This window comes from Manduca sexta, chromosome 14 (genome assembly GCF_014839805.1).
Source record: "Manduca sexta isolate Smith_Timp_Sample1 chromosome 14, JHU_Msex_v1.0, whole genome shotgun sequence".
NCBI classification, from domain to species: Eukaryota; Metazoa; Arthropoda; class Insecta; order Lepidoptera; family Sphingidae; genus Manduca; species Manduca sexta.
In genome coordinates this window covers 3,344,423-3,365,603 of record NC_051128.1, presented here as the reverse complement: position 1 = coordinate 3,365,603, position 21,181 = coordinate 3,344,423, and the positions used below count along the sequence as shown (strand labels likewise).

The window sequence follows — 21,181 nt, the reverse complement described above, 5'->3', positions numbered from 1 at the left end:
TAATTAAGCCTTGTTAGTAAGGGATCATCTTGTTGCCGGAACTGGTTTGAGATTATATATAACTAGCTATTGTTCGCGGCTTTGCCCGCGTGAAAGAGTTTTCCGGAATAAAAGTCCTATATATATTCCCGGGATAGAAAGCTTATAGCCTTCCCAGAGTCTTAAACTATTTCCATACCAAATTTCATAAAAATCCGTTCATAAGATTTTGAGAAAATGGATAACATACAGACAAACAGACAAGGGACTTTATTTTATAATATGTTTAGATAATATCAGCCCTGTATTATACACTGTTCCAATATTGAACACGGCTGTACTATTGAGAGGGTTTAGGTCTTAGTCCACCACACTGGCCTAGTGCAGGCTGGCAGACTGCACATACCTTCGAAATTCTTATAGAGAACTTCATGGTATGTAGATTTCCTGAAAACGAATTACAAGAATCAATAAACCTGACCAAAATTACAATAACAAAATATAGGAGCTTTCCTTAGGTCGTATGATGTTACTTTTACAGAAATTTAACAGTCTGGCGGTGTACGTGCGATATGACAACGCTCTGAGGTCTCGATTTGGAATCCGGGAAGATTTATATTGAGTTTTCCTGCCATGGGGGGATCAAGCCCGGAATTTGTGCCCGATATGGCGATAGGCTTGCCCCCTATTACATCATGAGACGGAACACAAAGGAGAAAAGTGGATGCCTTAATTACACTACTGCTTTCCCTTCCGAGGATAAAGACTATCCCCCTTATTCATAAACGTTTTTTATCTAACGACCGAGTAAGGCTGTGATAACAAGTCTGTTTCTCAGTGCTGACGGCATGGCAGTCTTCGCAGTGCGTAGACGTAGGGCCGTTGTGATTGGCTAATATTGAAATACAACAATAATAACCAATCACAACGGCCCTATGTCTATTTCTATTTCTACAGGCTTGTTATCACAGCTTTACTCCGTCCTTAGATAAAAAACGTTTATGAATATATATTATAAATATAAACTCTGATACAAGCTATGTATTAAAACCGTTATTTCGTATTTATAACAAACTACATTGAATGTGTGGGCGAGGGCTTACAGCCAGGTAACTCAAGGGGTCTGCCGGTGTCGTTTTGTATTGATGTAGGACGAAACAGTTATTTTATTCCGGCTTAAGCCTCCGTCGAAAAGGTCCGCACATCAAATATTTACATTGACCACTTTGACAGTGTGCCGTCTAAGGAGATAAATATGGACGAAATTTAAATGTAGATCTTTGGTTCTGTTTGGGTTATTGGCGTAGTGACAAATGAGGCTTCCATTAAAGTCCTTGTTTAGAATGTGGCAAAAACACGACACGACTCCGTTTTATTGTGATTGGTTGAGTGAGACAAGTGGCTGACGCATTGGTTTCTAGAACTGCAACCAAAATTAAACAACATCGACTTACTAGTCACTTTTGAGACATTCTGAAGGGGCTGCTGGATTTATGATTGTTTTTATTAAAGGATTAAACGGGCATAATAAAATTCAAGTTAAAGGTATTGAAATAAAAGTATTTTATCGCGTTTTTTTTTATTTTGTCCTGACGTTTCGAAAACTTTGCAGCCTTTATGATCACGGAGGGGACTAAGGTATTGGTCGTCACAAAAGTCAAACTTTCAATATCTACCTCCATTTCACAAAAAATGTGATAAAATCCGTAAAATACTTTTATTTCAATGTCTAACATTCGCGTAAACATGAGAAATCATTAAACATAGGTAGCACGAAAATCTTACGCTGCTTTACCGTCAGTCAACACGCGGTTGGAGTACCCAAGGTCCATTAATCTTTAGTAACAGTTTAGTTGATACAACGTTTATGTACGTCGATCATTTCCCATTATTGGTTTTGTCGACGATCTGCACTGAACTGTAACAATATGTAGCTGACGTAATGTTAGCTTCTATCAAATAATCGTATGTACAATTTGTAGCAGATAGTATATAGCAGGCAGTAGTAGCATGCAATATTAGAAGATCGATGTAAAAGAAAACGTATTTATAGTAAAAAATATAATCACTACAATAAATATATTTAAGAATCAAGAACAACTAACAATAACAAAACTCGCCTCATCATGTCAATATTAAATTTCTAAATAAAACATATTCTATGGCAAAACGACCAGCTTCAATTTAAAAGAATAACAGTTTTTTTTTTAATTTAACGTTTGGGTCCCTGTATGTAGCCAGATATCTCATGTTTCAATACTATCCGATTGCTGTACTATCTGATTACCAAGTATAATTCCAAGCATGTAGCATCTGTTCATTATCATTCACAACTAAAATCGGATACATCAGCCTTATGAAGAGTCATCGATAACCACTCACAACAGTAAACGGTCGCCATAGCCATAATCGGTATGCAATACTGGTGGTAGGTCTCTCATATGTGAGAGTCCGCCTGGGTAGGTACCACCTCAATGTCCATTTCTGCCACCAAGCAGTGTGTAGTCACTGTAGTGCTCCGGTTTGAGCGACATTGTAGCCAGTGTAACTACTGGACATAATAAGACTTAACATCTCATGTCTCAGGATGGCGAGCGCAGTGGAATACCAAACCATACTTTGTAATTCAAGGTGTTGGGTGGTGTTTCTAATATGTATGGATGGTAGCATTCCTTACCATTAGGCGAACGGCTAACTCGTCTCATCATTCAAAGCAATAAAAAGAATCATTCACAAATCCAAATTCCAAACAGGAAAACTCAAATATCGCTTTTACCTAGAAACTGAAATCGAGACAGCGCGGTAGTCGTACACAGAGGCATATTATTATTTACGTTGTGGTCAAAAGCAACCAGAACCAGACCACTAAGAAAGCCGTTCTATGTTGCAAAATAATGACAACAGATGATCAGGGCACATACGCAGAGGTTTACGTCATACTTACATCATAGTAGCGCAATAGATGACCCGCGGAACGACCTTACGAGAAGGGACCGAGTCGACAACATGCTGTTTAATATTACCTTTCTTATCTTTTTATGATACCAGCCCTGTATTATGTATATACTGTCCAACTGCTGAGCACGGGCCACTACTGAGAAGGATTAGGCCTTAGTCCACCACGTTGGCCTATTGCGGATTGGTAGACTTCACACACCCTCAAAATCCCTATAGAGAACTTCACAGGTTTGCAGGTTTCCTCACGATGTTTTCCTTTACCGTTAAAGTAAGCGATAATTTACAAAGAATACTCACTTATCTTACCAATATTACAAATGCGAATATTTGTCAAAATGTTTGGATGTTTGTTAAAAGGAATCTTAGAAAACACTAGACAGATTTTTATGAAATTTACCATAGACCACTTCCACTTCCATTTCGATCTTTGAATTTAATTTTAAATAGATGACGATGGGTACAATTCCTAGAAGTACACACACACACTCACACCTTTCATTCCTGAAGGGATAGACGCAACTGGTGCACCTACTTTCCGCCGTGTGTATTCCGTCCCACGATGTGATAGAGACGTGACTATAGCTATATCAAGAGAAAATTCTAGAACCCGGACTGATAGAAAAACCCAATATCACATTGCCCGCATCGGAGATCGAGCCCAAAACCTCAGCACTATTCTTGGAAGTATTGTCCCTTTGTAGCATCTACCATTATGCCAGCCTACCCATCGCATGACGTATTATGTTTACCAATGAAGCGAAATTCATCGATAAAGAACTGTTCACCTCCCTCCGTAGTACGATGTTGCGTACGCTAGTGAGGTGGCACGCACGCACCGCGGTATGTGATGCTGCAACCTCGCAGGGCTGTCAACTTATATCAAACTAAAAAGTCTAACAAGAATGTTACATATAGTCATATACGAAGCATTGGATTTGTGTACTAAAATTGAAACTTAATAGGTTTTCAGTTTTATATTTTTAAAGGTCCAAATCGTATAAAAAACATTTCTAGTAAGTACATAATGATTATATATACGAGGCAGGTCTTCAAGTTTCTTTTACCCTTAAAATAACACCTCAAGAGAGTATTACAGTGCTGTATTAGGGACTATCCTATGTATGCGGTTTCTAATAGTTTCCATACGAGAACTAATAAAAAATATAATTTAACAAGATTGACAACCCTAAAATCATCCAATCATAACCTCGGATTTTTCCGTTTTCAACACTTATGCATTTATCACTTGATATAATGAAATTAAATGTTTTGAAATGTAGTTTCACAACTTTTTCGCGTGTGATATCTAAAAATATTCTCTCCCAACTATATTATTGGGAAATTGGGACATCTTTTTAGATGTTATTTATATTTTCAAGTTCAACATTTATCTGACCTCTACATAGTAGGTTTCAAGTTAGTACATGCATGCGTTTTCTTGCTTTTTTGTCTCTATTAATTTGACACATCGATCTGGAAATCTTTGGGGATGGCCCATGTTCAGCAATGGACATCCTGTGGCTGATGATGATGATGAACCTGATAAATAACATAAAAATAATCAGAACCCGTAGTACGAATTTACACGATCAATACTATAAATTGATGAAATGGTGTCGTTAAGTACATTTTTGTAAGGATATTTCAACAGCGCCCGGTGAGCGTACTTGGAACTACAGTACGTGTAGACTTTGAATAGTTAATCATGTAATGGTAACAGTAAACTCAAATTGTTCTCATAACAATACAAATCTTCTTTTTGATTTATATAGTACGAGCTTTTGCTCGTGGCTTCGCCCGTGTGAAGTAGTTTTCCGGAAACCTTTTTCTTTATATACTTGATATGTATCGTTATACACAAACCAAATTACACAAAATCATTATAAATTGCCTATGTGTTATTTTGATGAATAACTAATATTACTGTAAAGTTTCATCCAAATCCGTTCAGTAGTTTTTTCATGAAAGAGGAACAAACTTTCGCATTTATAATATTAATAAGACTAGTACTCGATACGAATACTATACTATTAAAACACTTGATAATATATTAATAAAAAAATGCTGCCTACCTGATCTAATTGTGATCTATGCTATGTTCTACCACGAATATACTATAATTAGATTCCGATAAAATAGAACTTAATTTTCCCTAAAGTATTTATTCTGTAGGGATTCGGTCAGATAGCCAATGTTATGTAGTTTTGACAACTTCTGTCACTGAAACTACGTTTATAAATTATATTAATTCGAAGATAATACCCGTGCAATATTTTCGGGCCTCAGGTTAACAACATTAAATTATAACGACTTTCGTAATGTTCAGCAATTTAGAATTTAGGTATAATAATATATTTTAATAAAATGCTTAACTGTATTACAAAGGAACAGAGGCGTTATTGGTCTAGACTTAAGTAATATTGTATCATTATTTTCTGGTTTCAATTCCCTCATTGGACATCAAAAATGTGTCTTTTTCATTACGCAAAATATAATTAAATTGTCCAAAATTGGAATTTATGCTACATAATATCAATATCACAAATATTATAGCATAAATTAAGCTTAAATCACGAAAACGCTTGGTACTTCTCTACCTACCCTGTAATAGATGTGTAAGCTATAAGGCATAACACATAAATAACATGCAAAACTTTGAATTTACCGTTAATACGTCAGCCATTTTCGTATAAAGTTTTGACCACCACATACCACGCTAACCCAACCAATACAATGCGATTACGTTCCAATAAACGCAGTATGTGACTTTTGAAGTATTCACGCATTTTTGTCCACAGAAATAATGAAATTCCAAGCCGAGGGCAGATGGAAGAGAGCCCGCTCTACACGCAAAAAATATTTGAGGTACGTATCACAAAGATACTATTTAATAGTTACCCTTCGCTTGGTTGATTTGCAGATTTGCCTAAAATTTTTGGGAATGAGATCCAAATAGTTTTAGGGTCAGTTTCAACTAAATATTATTAGAACTTAGTATTGTAGATAGTTATCATTTTATTATTATTTATTTAGGAGCATAGATTAGAATGTTACTCATGTATTTGCCCTTTCAACTATTTTTATCATCTCCATCGAATGGTTTGTTAGAGATCGCCTCGAGTGATATGACCGCCATTTATATCACCGATGTTTAAATTATTTCTACCATATGTATACATATTTGTTGTGTTTTTAATACTTATAATGTATAATAAAGTTTTAAATAAATAAGTATTTGGTCGGCTTATGCAATAATGTGATGTGCATTGACTCAGAAGTTCTGAAACAGGCCTTAAATTTATTTTTCCGTTTACTGTTTGAATTTGGAAGTAAAATTCCTAAATAAGAAAAAATATAGATGCAGAATTGTTGTTCGAAGATGGGACTATTTTTTATTGCTATTGAATGACGAGCAAGTCATGCCGCTCGCCTGATGATGAACAATACTACTATCCATAAACAGTAACAGCACTACAGAGTTTTGAATTACAAAGTACTCCGTAGCACTTCACTGCGCTCGTCACCCCGAGACATAAGATGTTAAGTCTCATAATGCCCAGTAATTACGCTACAATGTCCTTCAAATCGGTACAAAACAGTATGGTCACTGCTGCGTGACAGTAGAAATAGACATTGTGGCGGTATTTACTCACACGGATTCTCGCATACGAACTACCACCAGTTAATGAAAATTGTTGATGCTTAACAATGAGACTAACTACTAACTTGTCATTAATATGTATAAAGATATATTGCATATATGTACGCAGTTAAGCAATACTAGACTCTATGTTCTTCTATCGTAGTGTTAGTGGAATTTTACCCACTTAGTATATGAGAACTGAATTCCTCAATATGTTGACCCATTGTCTTCTTGAAATCACATTATTTACACATTCTTTTAATTAATGACAAACCGCTGGCTTACTATTACAAAGTTCTAAGTTAACTTTTATTTATGACGTAATAATGAGACTTAATATTTTCATGTTAGAAAAATTAGAAAAGACAATATTTTTGGTCCCCCTTTATTTATTTTTCGGGACTATTGAATTTTTATTAATAATTAATACATAGGATCTTGTAAAAGTGAGCCAGCGAAATGTTTAATAATATAATAATAATAATATTTGGCACAAAAGTAAACGACAACATAATATTATTCACATGCTAACATATGCATAAAAAAATTTTGTGCTTACACAAAATTTTTAAACTTTAATTAAGAGGGGGCCCCAAACTAGGCGATGCCTGTATCTTGGAGACCAGTTTATTAGTCAAATATATGTATTTTCATTATACAATGGCAATTGAAACCTTATTTATACTTAACAGACAGATGAAGAAGGTGGTGACGAATGGGAAGTGAGCAGGTCTCGAGTCCATCTGGGAGCTCTGATCGGGAGCGGCGCCTTCGGCAGGGTCTACGTGGCACAACTAGACATGCCTGGAGGTGAAACAGTAACCGTCGCTGCTAAAATGCTTACAGGTAAAAAACAAAGAAAGGTAAACCAAAATATTTTAACGATAAGTCTATCGCTAGGATCTGCCATTTTCTATACATTTTTTCAGTGTTACCAACTTGACTGATGTCCCGCCAGATATGTTTGATGGCTGATGGTTTTTTCGATGGATTCATATTATAACTATACTGGTAGATGAATTGATCAGTAGACAAAAAGTTCTGATGTTGTAGTGTGTAACGGAACTTTAGTTGTTGATTTATTTATTTTTCTTGAGAATTAATATTTTAATTAGTTTATTAAAAATTCCGAAACAGTGGTACAAAAATCAATTTCGAGTTAAGCAGTTTAAGCTTAAGCTAAGTAGTTCCTAGAAATACTTTCACGAATTATATTGACAGGATACAGAAAATGTTTCATGGAATTTCTTACTTAATTTCATGAAATTGATAAATTATTGCTGGTTACACTGCATTTTTTTGTTTTCTATTAACTTTAACGAATGTAGAAAGTCGTTTTTAGGGTCTCTTGAACTTGGGAAATGTATTTACTAATTTCATTTTCGTTTTGGGATTAAATTTAGTGAGTAAAGATAAACTAAAACCATTAGGTACTTAAATTATCTATTATTATAATATAGTGTGTGGGGTTGTTATGTCATTTAATAATCCATCAGGAAAATTCTCATAAAACTCACCTCCAAATCACTTAATTGATTGACCATGCCATGGAAATTCTAAGAATAATAATATATTTTTACTAATAACACACTTTTACGCTAATAGTGGAATAAAAACACCCACGATACGATATATGTAGCTACTTCTATGTTGAAATTTATTCGAAGCTTTTCGTTCAGAATTTTAATAGTCAACTATATTTGTTATCTCCTTACGCAATAGCATGCTAAAAACCAGTAGTACTTGTAATAACACGCATGACAGTATGCAGATGAAAGTACCATCAATCAAACTGCAATATTATTGCGCGCAATCTCACAATCGCTCCAGTTTGCTTTTTAAACTTGCAAACAAGATTCTTGCGCTATCATCATCGGGTTTTATGTAAAAGTTGCAAATCTTACAAATATGTAAGATTAACATTTGATGTTAATGTTAATTAAATGATTTTTTATATTACCAGTTATGGTATTTATTTCGATACTCACTAAGGCACAGAAAACATTAAGAAGAGAACAATGAACAGAAGCTATAGATACGATGCCCGTTTCAAAGCAAATGTTTATTTTTTATCTTGATTTTAATTTCGGGGTTTTTATCTTTAGCAGACATTGCAACCCATCGTAACTTCTTACAATGTAAATACGTAATTTAATTAAATAGCATAGTCTTAATTTTAGATAGGTATTATTTATTTTTTTGTAACGTAAAGTCTCTTTGGGGCTTTGTTTCAATTAACTGATAACTTCTATCAGAAAATTACAATTGATTGATTATTAGTTCTTATTAATCTGCCAAAACTATTCTGTATTATTACATACTTATGAATGATAGTTCAACAAAATACAGCTAATTATAAAAACATTCTCTCTTCCTGAACAAAGATTTTAGAAATAATGAGTTAAAATAAAATTATGATAACCATGTCATTAGGCGGGCAATTGATGCGAGATGAGAGCTCGTCTTGGACGAGTCGAATGCGCACTTTCATTTCCTAGGTTACGTTTATGCAACGCTAATTGTGCGAACGTAGAGTTCAAGTGTATTAGAAATATGAAAGTATTGAAATAACAATATTTGTTTGGCGAGGAGAAGAGATGGTAAAATTTTGGGAGTAAATTAGTGTTTTATTTTATTGAGAGAAAAACCTTATAACTGCGTTAGTGGGGGGTTGAGGGGAACGGTTGTGTTGGTTTTACCAGGCCTAAGATTGTATACAATCAAAAAGTTACGTACCCTTAACTGTTGTTTTTCGTATCAAATCGTCATCTCTTACAGAAGACGCTAGTCAAGAAGAAATGCGTGACTTTCTTCGAGAGATTACCATGTTGAAACACGTCGGGTACCACAAACATGTGATCAGACTGGTCGCCTGCTGTACGAGACGGGCGCCTCTCATCGCCCTTCTAGAACATGCTCCAAGAGGTGACCTTCTGTCCCTGCTCAGAGCTGCTAGAGGGAGAAGAAAGGAAACGCAAGGCTCCAACGTCACGAGGAGAATTGACAGCGATGTCGATCGACCTTCGGAGGCTGATTGTAAGTATATTAGTAATAAGTAAAAAATATTTGACTGCCTCGGTGCTGTAGTTGTCATGCATATGCGATACAAGTACGAGTATATACTGCACTAAAGTTCCATGATCGAATCCAGTGTCGGCTCAAAAATTAATTGTGACTGGGCTTTTCCATCTTAACAATTACTCAGTTGGAAGTTGGAGTCAGGAAGTTGGCGATGTGATACCCCCGTTGCTCGGAAAGCACGTAAATACGTATGCCCTGTACCTGATCTTTCCCCGGCCGTGTCCAATCGCCGTCTCACCGGACTATGAGAGTGAAGGAACAGAAAGTGCACCTGCGTATTGCGCACACTCTTGTGCACTATAATATTTTCTGCGTATTTGGTGAATTTTCATTGAGATTGGCTGTGGCCGAAATTCAGCTAAAAAAGATTCATTAATTCATATTTGTAATATTACTAAAATATAAAGTTCTTATGGATGTTTGAAACACAGTCTCTGAATAGATTTAAATGATATTTATAGTTTACTTTTAATTGTTTCGTGTTTCGGTATCAGCCTATGTTTAACCGATTCTAAACAATTCGTATATCAGTGTTTACTAGCAAGTAACGTTAAGTAACAACCAGAACGCCTGCGGATTTAACATGCGCAAATATTTTTTTCGCCTCTTTGATATTTATTACTGTCAGGCACTTCTTAATCTATAAATGAATAATATATAATACAGAAATGTTAAGTAATAATATTTTTCTTAAATATTGCTTATCTTGCTATTTTAGTAAGGGCTCATTCTGCAAATTATAACGGAATATTGTTTTCGAAATTGTGAAGTTTTGTAATCAACTTATATGCATATTTTATTAAAACACGCAATACGTGTAAATCTATAAGTTAAGAACAATCAAATTTTTAACTAGATTTAAAAATAAAGGCAAATGTTTTTATAATATTGTCCTTCTTAAGTCTTAATAAACATGTTTGCAAGGCGAAATAAATACCATATAAACTAATTACAGCCGAACTCACAAACCTAAGTGACTCAGACCTCACGCTGTCTGAAGGGAAGCTGTGTTCAGACAGCGAGCGGGATCGATCACGGGATCACTACGTCGCCGAGCCCGCGCTGCACATGGACTCTAACACTATGAGAGACTACGCCCTCCAAGTCGCCTTGGGGATGAGGCATTTGGAGGAGAGGGGGATCACACATAGGTGAGTAAATAGGTCTACTGTCGTTTTTGTAACGGAGCAGTCAACCCCGGGGGAAAACTACGTATGGGAAACTGGAATCCTGATGGGAGCTGGAGGAAAGTTGGAAGGGGATATCCGGAGAAAGAAGTGTGGGGAAAAGAGAAGGAACCCTCCCAAGAGGAGGGGAGGCCAGGAAATGTTCGGGAGCCTTTATAGACCTCAATGTATAGATTGCCTCAGCGTGTCTATACAAGTTTTACAAGCCTGCCTCGGTAGCCAAGTAGACCTATTGTGTGTGCGGTACGGCAACATTTCAGACGCCAGGTTAAAATCCTGGGTCGGGTAAAGCGATTATTACTCTTTTTATTCAGTATCGGTCTGGGGTATGGAATTTGTGTTCGATATGGCGGTAGGCTCGCTCCAAATCATATCACGGTACGGAAGATAGTTATTGCAACGTGGTTGACATGGTTTCACCTCTTCCTATACCTGAAAAGGGAAAAGGTGATGTTATACCGATGTGTATGTTTCAAAACAGAATTAACACAATTCTACCTACGTGATTCTGTCTAGAAGGTAGATCTTGGGTTGAAAGCGTTACCTAAGTCGTCGTCTCACAAACCGCAACAAACATGACAGCAAGGTATCAATTTTATATACAGCTACTTATCGACTATATGTAAGACAACCGGAGCCTCTTTAATCTTGTGGAAACCCTTTAACTTATCCTTCGACATCGATCAAGGCAGTTTTTTGTTTTCACAAACTTAGTGATGGATTGAAAACATGTTGGGACAGTCCATCGTTCTTGCCTTTCAGTTTTCGGGAACTTTGTGATTGATCACGATATTATAATCATTACTGTATAGACTTTAAAAGGTTCCCACTGGAATTAATTCTTTAAATATAGATAAATTCTAAGTAACTATTAACACGTGCGTTTTAACATTTAATAACGTGTTTTGTCATTAGAAATAACAGAACGTGATCAAGTGTACCGTAGGTCTGTACTCACTCGTACAACGCGTTTAAGAGTTACGAGTGCTTAAAGCGCTCACCCAAAAGTCCAGTGTGTTTTATAAGCCGGCCCTTGCCAAGATAACAAACTTAGTCAAGAAAAAAAAATACAACTTCAGCAGCCCACACTAGACATTAATAGATTCCTGTGTCGCATGTAAATTTTTCAATTACCTAATGCCACAAATAAATATTGTGTCACATTGGGAGTATAAGACTAGGGGGTGCTGGGTTGAAATTTAGAAGCAACAGTTATGCTAAAGCTTATAAGATCTCAGAATACCTAGAAGATAAAATGCCTGGTATTATGTATTCTTAGATTTTCTTTATATGTCGATTAGTTCTGCCCTTTTATCAGTTTTATAGATAAAAAGGTCCTCCAAGGGAAATTGGGGTGATCTCTGCACGCGCCAAGGGTTAGAGATCGTTTTCTAAACCTTAGTGGTGAAGGATTCTTGGCGCGTCCTTGGTGTCTACAGGATGGAGCGGGTGGGGGGTGCCCGGGGCGACAAAACGGGCGCTCAAATAGCTATAGACGACCCTGCTCCAAGGCACTGCGCCGGGACCGGTGTAACCGCAAGGACCTTGGTTCACTCTCCCTCTAAATCCGCTACTGTCTACATACCTACCTGTCCTCAATAATTCACTAATTACAGTATCCTTACTGTAAATGTGGGAGGTGGTGCTGGTTTAGTAATGTAAAGCAAACAAAATAATTACAAATATAAATTGATACAATCCGTAATTATCGTTTATTGAACTCCCTTTCATGAGATAAATAGGACGAACTCAATTAATGGCCGCTATTAGTTTTGTGGTAACGTATTTACTATATTGTAAAACTGGATTCGATATTTGAACGAGGCATTAAAATTTTGCGTTATTTTCTATGCATAAAACACAATAGTTTCTTGATTATATATTTTAAGCTAGATATAGTAAGCATTTAACATGACAAACGAGTTAGAAAACGAAACGAACAGTGGAGCATTCAACAATTAATATTAATAACAAATAGTTTACCTTCCAGACGCCAGCCAGTAAGAAACTTAGAGGTCGCGAACGAAACGGCATTGAAATCACTTTTTTATGCCATAGATATTTATATAGGCAAAGGAACGAAAACAATCCCTTATTTACCTATACTGCCGTGCTAAACGTAAAAGCAGTACCGTTATTTAAGTAAGTTGATTGGATGGGTCTTTCTTTAAGCTATCTTACGACATAAAATTCAAGATTTTTTTTAAGATACCGCTTTTGAGCTAAGCAAGGCAGTATACGCCAATCAAAGCTGTCCTTCGATTAGAACGCCCGTAATGGCAAAAAGACGGACTCACCCCATGGACGGAATAAGCCCCCATTACCTATCTGTTTGTTCCAAAGAAATATCGAAACATCTTCACAAACTTTCTCACTTAAGATAAGAAGTAAGATATACGATAAAGTTCGATTCGATATCCTACTAATGCAGTGAATCTTAGAGTATACAACATTTCTTACTCAGAAGTTAGTAATAAGTTCCAAGTTCTTACAGCCTTATTAAACATTGAAGGCCCACCAAGCACTTTACACCTCGTGAATGGTCCAGCTAGGCGGGAAATTTATAAGTCGATTAACATTTAAATAAGTTTAATCAGTTTTATTATTGTACAATTTGTAGTGAGTACGCCGTTCGATTAGGATCTAATCAAACTCCTTAAAGTATTTCAATTTAATAACGGTCTTGAATACCTGAATAGACGTACGTTTCTATGACTTAAAACCCATTGGCGTAATAAATTTAAACAAATATGAGCGCTAATTAAGAACTACTATACTATTAGAGCAGACCAAATAATTTGTTTCTTGTTTTAAAGGCGCCAATTTCTGAAATTTCTTCTCCAATTCCGAAAACTCTGACTAATAGGAAGCTACATTATTCTACAGTACTATAGGCTTTTTAACCAACTTAAAAAAGGCGGAGGTGTTATCATCAACCGTATATTTTTCATGTATGTTCACCGATTTTCTTATTATCCGGTCACGTACTAGGCAATACGCGAAAGGTGCCACGAGCAAAGCATATGGAAACAAACTGATTGCGTGTACCAATTACTTGAACTGCAGCCTGCTTCGATGTCATATTAATGTTATTTTTTTTTACATCCACGGGAAAGTGACCCCAGTGACATGGTAAGTGGAGTGGCTTGTAATAGAATGTCGACTGACGAGCGATGATTACCCTTCGACAGCAATCAGATACGCGCTTACCTGTGACTGAAAACCAGCGCTGATCTAAACTCATCGGTCAGCACATGTTGACCAAAACCAGAGTTTCGTTTTGTCTTTCACTAATATTTGTTGTATTATTTATTTATTTAAAGGCAATAAATTACTTTAATATTATATTCTTTTCTTAAATTAATAACACTATTTACTCCAAGACGGTTCAGGAGTTCATTTACTTCTCTATAACTCCTAATAAAGCTTATAAGTTTGTCAATGTAAGGAAGAAATTGCTATTTAGTGAGTTAATAAGGCACATTGTATATGTAGGTACATACTATGGATGTATACGTACCGCTATATGTAGATAATATACTTAAGCTAAAGAGCATATTGAACATGATAGACTGTATGTTGATCACAAATAACTCTTAATTTTTTGACATGTAATTTCTATCGACCAAATCTTAATTATTTTAACACAGATATTTTGAATAACCCGTCAAGTTGACAAAGTTCATTGAAATTTCAATTTTCTTAGGACCCTAAACATTGTAAATTGTAATCAGGAGTTTAAATTACGACATTATCATTTTTATGTTGGAATCAACCGGAGCAGTACCAATAACTAAAAGAAAACTAGCTAAAAAATTATCACTTCAACAATTTTTAATAAGTATTTTTTACGTTTTCTCGAGATTGGCGACTTGACATTTCAACTCTTCCTTCCCTTTAAAGATTATATTTAAGTTTATTATTTAAAAAAAACACAAATTATTTGGACAACTATTACTATAATTTCTTTATCGCCTACTTGTTTTATCTTTGTAAAACTGAATAAGAATATATTGCTATTTTATTGTGACAGGCGTCTTGCTTCGATCATGTATAATATATTAATATAAAGATAAGTATAGGAATAAATACAGCAATTTATTACTTATCCATAGTAACATCCTTTCAAAACATCTTAATTGCCCCAGTCCTAATATCCAAACTGATTCATGAAATTCCGACAAAATATCCGTGTTTATCTCAGAAGGCGGTTTCGCCCCGGGAATGTTATTTTCTGTAATGTACATAATATTTTTTAGTTGGGCAGGCGCTTGGGGCGAGAATATAATCTCAAAACATTGTGTACTAATAAACGGCTAATTAACTTTAGTGTTTCTTTGGCTTAGTAATTATGTTCTGATAGTGTGTACGGATTTGTTAACAACATAGCACTGTCAACTACAGTACAGACTCTAAACACTACGCTAGCATAGTAAATAAACTCATATTTTGTCCGTGCTCAGAAATTTGTTTGTTTTTACATCTGTATAACGGAAGCGGCGATAGCCTAGTTGGTTGTGGAACTGACTGCCGCGACGTATGTCCGCAGGTTCAAATCCCAAGGGCACACACCTCTGACTTTTCTAAAAAAAAAATATGTGTGTATTCTTTGTGAATTATCGCTTGCTTTAACGGTGAAGGAAAATATCGCGAGGAAACCTGCATACCTGAGAAATTCTCTATTATGAATTTTCGAGGGTGTGTGAAGTCTACCAACCCGCACTAGGTCAGCGTGGCGGACTAAGGCCTATTCGCTCTCAGTAGTAGAGGAGGCCCGTGCCCAACAGTGGGACAGTATATAATACAGGGCTGATATTATTATAATTATTATAACAACAATCATTTGTGACTCGTATTGTTAACATACTCACATACAAGAAAAATAAACGCACGTCCCGCCTTAATCGCCGAAGGGATAGGCGGAGGTGCAACCAGAGCACCCACCTCTCGTCACGAGTATTCTGTCCTCAGAGGCGGCCTTTGGAGGAGGCGAACCGGGCAACCGCCCGGGGCCTCGCGCTTACAGAGGCCTCGCGCGGTGCCTCGCAGGACCTTTTTTTACGTTCTTACCGACGATACTGTTAAAACAGAGGAACTTTTTTTTTACTCTGCCCGGGGCCTCGCGTCTGTTTCTTTTTGCTTTCGCCTGAGGCCTCGTGTCGTTTAGGGCTGCAACTGTCTGTCCTATGATATGATTCGGGGCGAGCCTATCGCCATATCGAATACACGTACTATTATAATTGTAATTTATTTATAATCGTAATTGTTTACTGTACATGAAAGTATTAATATAAGGGTTAATTTTATTTAACTTTGACCATAATAATTTCTGAGGTTTACGCGAATGTTAGACATCGAAATAAACTAGTTTTTGGGTTTTATAGCGGGTTACATTTCTATAACTTAGAGCGGTCATACTTCCTAGTTCCCTTATGTATTATAACAAAGATACCAAATTACCCCTACGTTTGCTCATCAATCACAATGGGGCGTTAATGCAATATACTTTATCCAATTCCAGAGACCTGGCAGCCCGTAATATCCTAGTAGACGGCGTGGGTCTACTCAAAGTGGCAGACTTCGGCCTGTCAAGATCTGGCGTCTACGTGCACACGAGGTCCTGCCCGGTCCCGCTGCGGTGGCTCGCTCCTGAAGCTATCCTCCATTCCCAATACTGCAGCAAAAGCGATGTCTGGGCTTTTGCTGTGCTCTTATGGGAGATAGCTACTTTAGGTAAATAAAAATGTATACTAGTACTTAGTAGTAGTAGTAAGTATATGATTAAGATCGTGTCAGTGAAAAATAAGTTTTGATGATCTACAGATAAATTCAGCATATTTTATGGAACATATTGACATAATTTGGAACTAAAACTAGAAACAAGACGTGATATTCGAGAAAAGAATAAATATTATATTTTCCTAATGGTTCACATGTAACTTTTTCAATATTTGAAGTCTGTTATTGTTTTACTTCCACTGTAAATAAAAACAGCAACAGCTGAAGTTAAATATAATTTGAATTAGAACTCAACAACGATAATTCAAAATTCCAGGTGGATTCCCATACTCAGATCTCAGCAATCATCAAGTGCCGCCGTTTCTGGCCGGAGGCGGTCGACTGCCAAAGCCAGCACGAGCGTCTACTCGTCTCTACCAACTGATGATAGAATGCTGGTCTGAGGACCCTCAAGACAGGCCTACCTTTGCACAAATCGTAGACAAACTGACAGTACAGAAGCAATTGTACATAGACTTGGATTGCGTGTTCCCCCCTTCTGAAGAAGAAGTGGCACTCAGAGATCAGAATTTCATGCACAATGGTCTAATACACCGGCTATAGACTTATATAAAGACTGAATAATTTTAATATAATTACATTCTATCACAGTAAATGTGTTTTTAAATCTACCCTAAATCTCCATTAAAATCGCCTATGTTTATATATTTACTAGGCAGGTAGTGCTTTAGGCCTATATTAGCACGATCATGTCTACGAGAAAATAATCAATAGACCAAGACATAAACTGCATTACTATACTCCTTTGTACCTATTACATCGGGATCTGGATCTGTAAACATTTATCCTCAACGCTCTTCCTCTACCTTCATGGTATTACAGCAGTAATGGATTACCAGTAAGTCAGAAAAGACCCTTATTCCTTGCAGATTTATAAAGTCTTGCACAAACATACCTTCAAGAAATTGCTTATTATAATTTAAATAAACGAAGGCAATATGTACTATGTCGTTAATTACTCGAACTACTTCTTGGCCAAACGTGAAAACATATTCTGAAGGTTTCAATATACCTCAGTTCGTTTTATATTGCATATAAATGTATTGTGATAAGAAATTGCCTTGAAATATTTTTCTTTTTGTTTAACAGCAATATGATTGAATAAACGCGTATAACATTTACATATAAAAACCTAAAAGAAAGTGAGTTTAATATAATTCTATCAATTGATTTTTGTATAAATTAACATAAAACTTATAAATGAACTAATCGGAAATGCCTGATTATTGTAGTACATAAAGAACAAAACCACTAAGATCTTATGATTGAAAAGCACTACCCTAGTCACTTCATATCTACCTTATTCCATAAAACCCAAGCTAATATTAACTTATTTCATTACAGTGATACTCAGTTTGATAAATAGCATTTTAGTGACCATTACTCTATCGTGGGCAGCCAGATGGCCCGACCCAAAAACTGACCCTTTAGTATTCATCGCAAATCCAGTAGAAGCCGAAATGCCTGGTCATTGGATCCCTCTAAGCGTGGTGAAAATTATTCTCGAACGCACTTCAACAAAAGCAACGACCAGAACTACGCCGTTTAAGTTGTCACATAAGGAAATCATTGTTTTAGAAACTTCAAGTCCTGAACCAACAGTGACATCTAGTGAAACAACAGTGGCAACAACAACAGAGTCAACTACTGAAGCTGTTACAGCCGAATCTACAGAAAAACCAACTGAGGCTCCGACAGAACCACCAATAGAATCTACTGCGGAAACAGTTACTGAAGCAACCACGACCACAGAAGCACCAACCGAAACTACAACGACCACTGAAGCGACAACCGAGGCTATAACGACAACCAAAGCAACAACAACTGAAGAAACAACAACAGAAAAGGCGAAACCTAAACGAGCCAAAAAACCGATGGACGGGCACGAAAACGGAAATATTTAGGGTTCCTATATTAAAAGCTGTAGGTGGACATGTAATTGTTGATTATTAAGTTTTTTATTAATACTAATATATGTATTTAAGTCGTCCTGACATTTCTTCGTTGTTTCAACCTGACTAATAAAAAAATAGTTATAAGTGTTTTGAGATCATTCAATATAATTATTAATTAAAGAATATTTCTACCAATAACTAGTAAAATGATTTAAATAGTGGACATCCATTATTACTTCATAATGTCTTAAACAGAGGTATAATAAGTAGCTTATCTGGCTCTATCTTCACTGTTTAATTTACATAGTACCAAGATAAAATTGAAGATTTGTCTAAATAATAGGCAATAGCATGAGATAATTATAATTAAAACTATTGTGCGATAGGATACGTCCTTTTAATTTGATAAATGGTTTCATTGTCTCTGTTAAAAAGTTCACATAAATGTATCTCGTGAATAAGTGTAGCTCCTCTCATACAAAAAATCCACCACCACGAGGTAGAGCGCTCAAGTTGTTTGCCGACTTTTATACAAGGATCAGAGCATCTAATTAATAGGGGACCGGCCTATGCTTGATTTTGTACATTATTCTATATGTAATGGTTAATAATACGAAAAAGAAGCACTCCTGCGAAAACTGCAACACAATTGGTTAAAAAATGAGCGAGTAATTCATATTTAAAATATTGTAATGTGCAGAAGTGGGCGCGATGTGGATATCGCTTCATCTCTTTTTTTCGCACGCGTCGTAATTCCCGATGACGTCACATGTGGATATTTCGTCTCTTTTCTGTTTCTTGTTAATTACCCCTTCCACCGAAATTCAAAGACTTATAACTTGTTGATTTTTTACCGGATTTTAATAATTCCTTCTGTGTTATAATTTATAGTATGTAAATATTTGATAATAGTAAAGAACAAAAATGAGTCCGGTACCCTATTGGGGTCACAAAGACATTGGTAGTCCTTAGTATTATTTTTTTTATATATATACGGAAGTGTGACATTGCCACTGCACCTGAAGGTAAGTGGAGTAAGTTCCAATAGAATGTGGACTGACGAGAGATGATTCTCCACGGCAGTCGACACAATTATTGGAACCGGATTTTCACATTAGCCGTCTAATGTGTAAATCCGGTTCCACTGATCCCGGAACGCAATACACTCGTGGGCTACTATGGTGGTCGCTATCCGCGCGGATTTAAAATATATCTTACCACCAGCAAAGTAATACTTTTATACTGTTTTTATACTTTATATGTCTTAATATTGAGTATTAAATAGCGGAACGTGATTTAGTTCTAGTCAATTAATACCTAAATTGTAAGAATGAGATAGCAGCGATAAACATGACAGTGACTGATTGCATTGTTATATATTTATGACTCATTGCTTTCTATTGCAGCAATGTTGTGAAATGTAAGAATGACATAAAAATATAAATACACTAAGTCGTAAAACAAGGCTGATATGATTTTATTGAAATGTACTTGTTTTATATCTAAAACAATGAATAACATGACGTGTGTAGAAAAAAAATCAAGTTCAAATAATTACAAAGTAAGTACCTATGGGAAAATATTTAAATGTTATCTAAAATTTTAATTATTATCTCTATACATGTAGTGAAAAGCCCAATGAAATGTATAATTTTGATCTTTGGCCTTCTTGTTTAGAACATCTATTACATGGTTTAAAACCATGTTTCATCAATATAGACTCGAAAATGTGCAAGTTTCCAAAAAACAAAAGATTATTGAAAGATGCTATTCACCACTTTAAGAAAGATTACGCTATCTAGATCAACTTTTATACAAATCATTGGATAGAAATATATAACAGCAGTGAAAACATTAAAAATCTTTAGAATCTACGTAACTTCCAACACACATTCTATATATAATTTAAGACAACAAATATTTTTTTATTGTTTCAGTGTTAATTGATTTAATAAAGTTATTACTTATGTTCTCCGTGATCAACAAAACAAAAGGAGGGAAATGGCCAAATCCTGCAAAAGATCCCTTACTGTTCATAGCAAATCCAGTGGAAGCTAATATGCCTGGACATTGGATGCCATTAAGCATCGTCAAGCATTTACTTGCCGGTTCTACGACTGAAAGTACAACACCATCAACAACGCCGAAACGTCAGCCTCTCAACCACAAAGTAATATTAACGACTACCCCAAAACCAACCACTACAACGGAATCAACAACGACAGAAACTACAACTGTTTCGACAACAACCTCTCCGGAACCAGAGACTACGACGACAACTATGGCACCTACGACAACTACCGAAGCTCCTTCAACCACGAGTCCTACAACAACTCCAACTACAACAACAACTCCAACTACAACAACAACTACAACAACACCAACTACAACCACAACACCAACTACAACCACAACACCAACTACAACCACAACACCAACGACAACAACAACACCAACTACAACAACAACTACAACAACAACAACAACGACTACGACAACAACAGAAGCAACGACAACAACCACAGCAAAAAGGACACCAAAACGAAACAAACAGTTTATCGACGGCCATGAAAATTTAAATTCATAAAATTTTACCTATATTACATACCTAGTTCTCGAATAAAATTGTTTATGAAAAA

General features: G+C 35.9%; 3 protein-coding genes across 4 annotated transcripts in view; all 3 read left to right on the top strand.

Moving 5' to 3' along the window:
• LOC119189318 (fibroblast growth factor receptor 3-like) overlaps positions 1–17,242 on the top strand; it is a 124,652-nt gene extending 107,410 nt beyond the window's left edge. Inside the window, exons 2-7 of one of the 2 annotated variants that reach the window (XM_037438536.1) lie at positions 5,736–5,802; positions 7,273–7,426; positions 9,362–9,616; positions 10,617–10,812; positions 16,370–16,581; positions 16,904–17,242. In XM_037438536.1, the coding sequence (XP_037294433.1) occupies positions 5,764–5,802; positions 7,273–7,426; positions 9,362–9,616; positions 10,617–10,812; positions 16,370–16,581; positions 16,904–17,190 (1,143 nt within the window). In that variant the 5' untranslated portion in view covers positions 5,736–5,763 and the 3' untranslated portion in view covers positions 17,191–17,242. Of the gene's footprint in view, positions 1–5,735; positions 5,803–7,272; positions 7,427–9,358; positions 9,617–10,616; positions 10,813–16,369; positions 16,582–16,903 lie in introns of both variants that reach the window. The other variant, XM_037438535.1, reaches the window with a different exon arrangement.
• Positions 17,243–17,624: 382 nt separating this feature from the next.
• On the top strand, positions 17,625–18,686 carry LOC115439881 (endoglucanase-like). Its single transcript, XM_030163931.2, has 2 exons — positions 17,625–17,789; positions 17,992–18,686. Coding segments are annotated over exons 1-2 (561 nt in total). The 5' UTR covers positions 17,625–17,788; the 3' UTR covers positions 18,552–18,686.
• A 1,265-nt stretch (positions 18,687–19,951) lies between these two features.
• LOC115440085 (integumentary mucin C.1) lies at positions 19,952–21,181 on the top strand. Its single transcript, XM_030164246.1, has 2 exons — positions 19,952–20,103; positions 20,480–21,181. Coding segments are annotated over exons 1-2 (651 nt in total). The 5' UTR covers positions 19,952–20,102; the 3' UTR covers positions 21,130–21,181.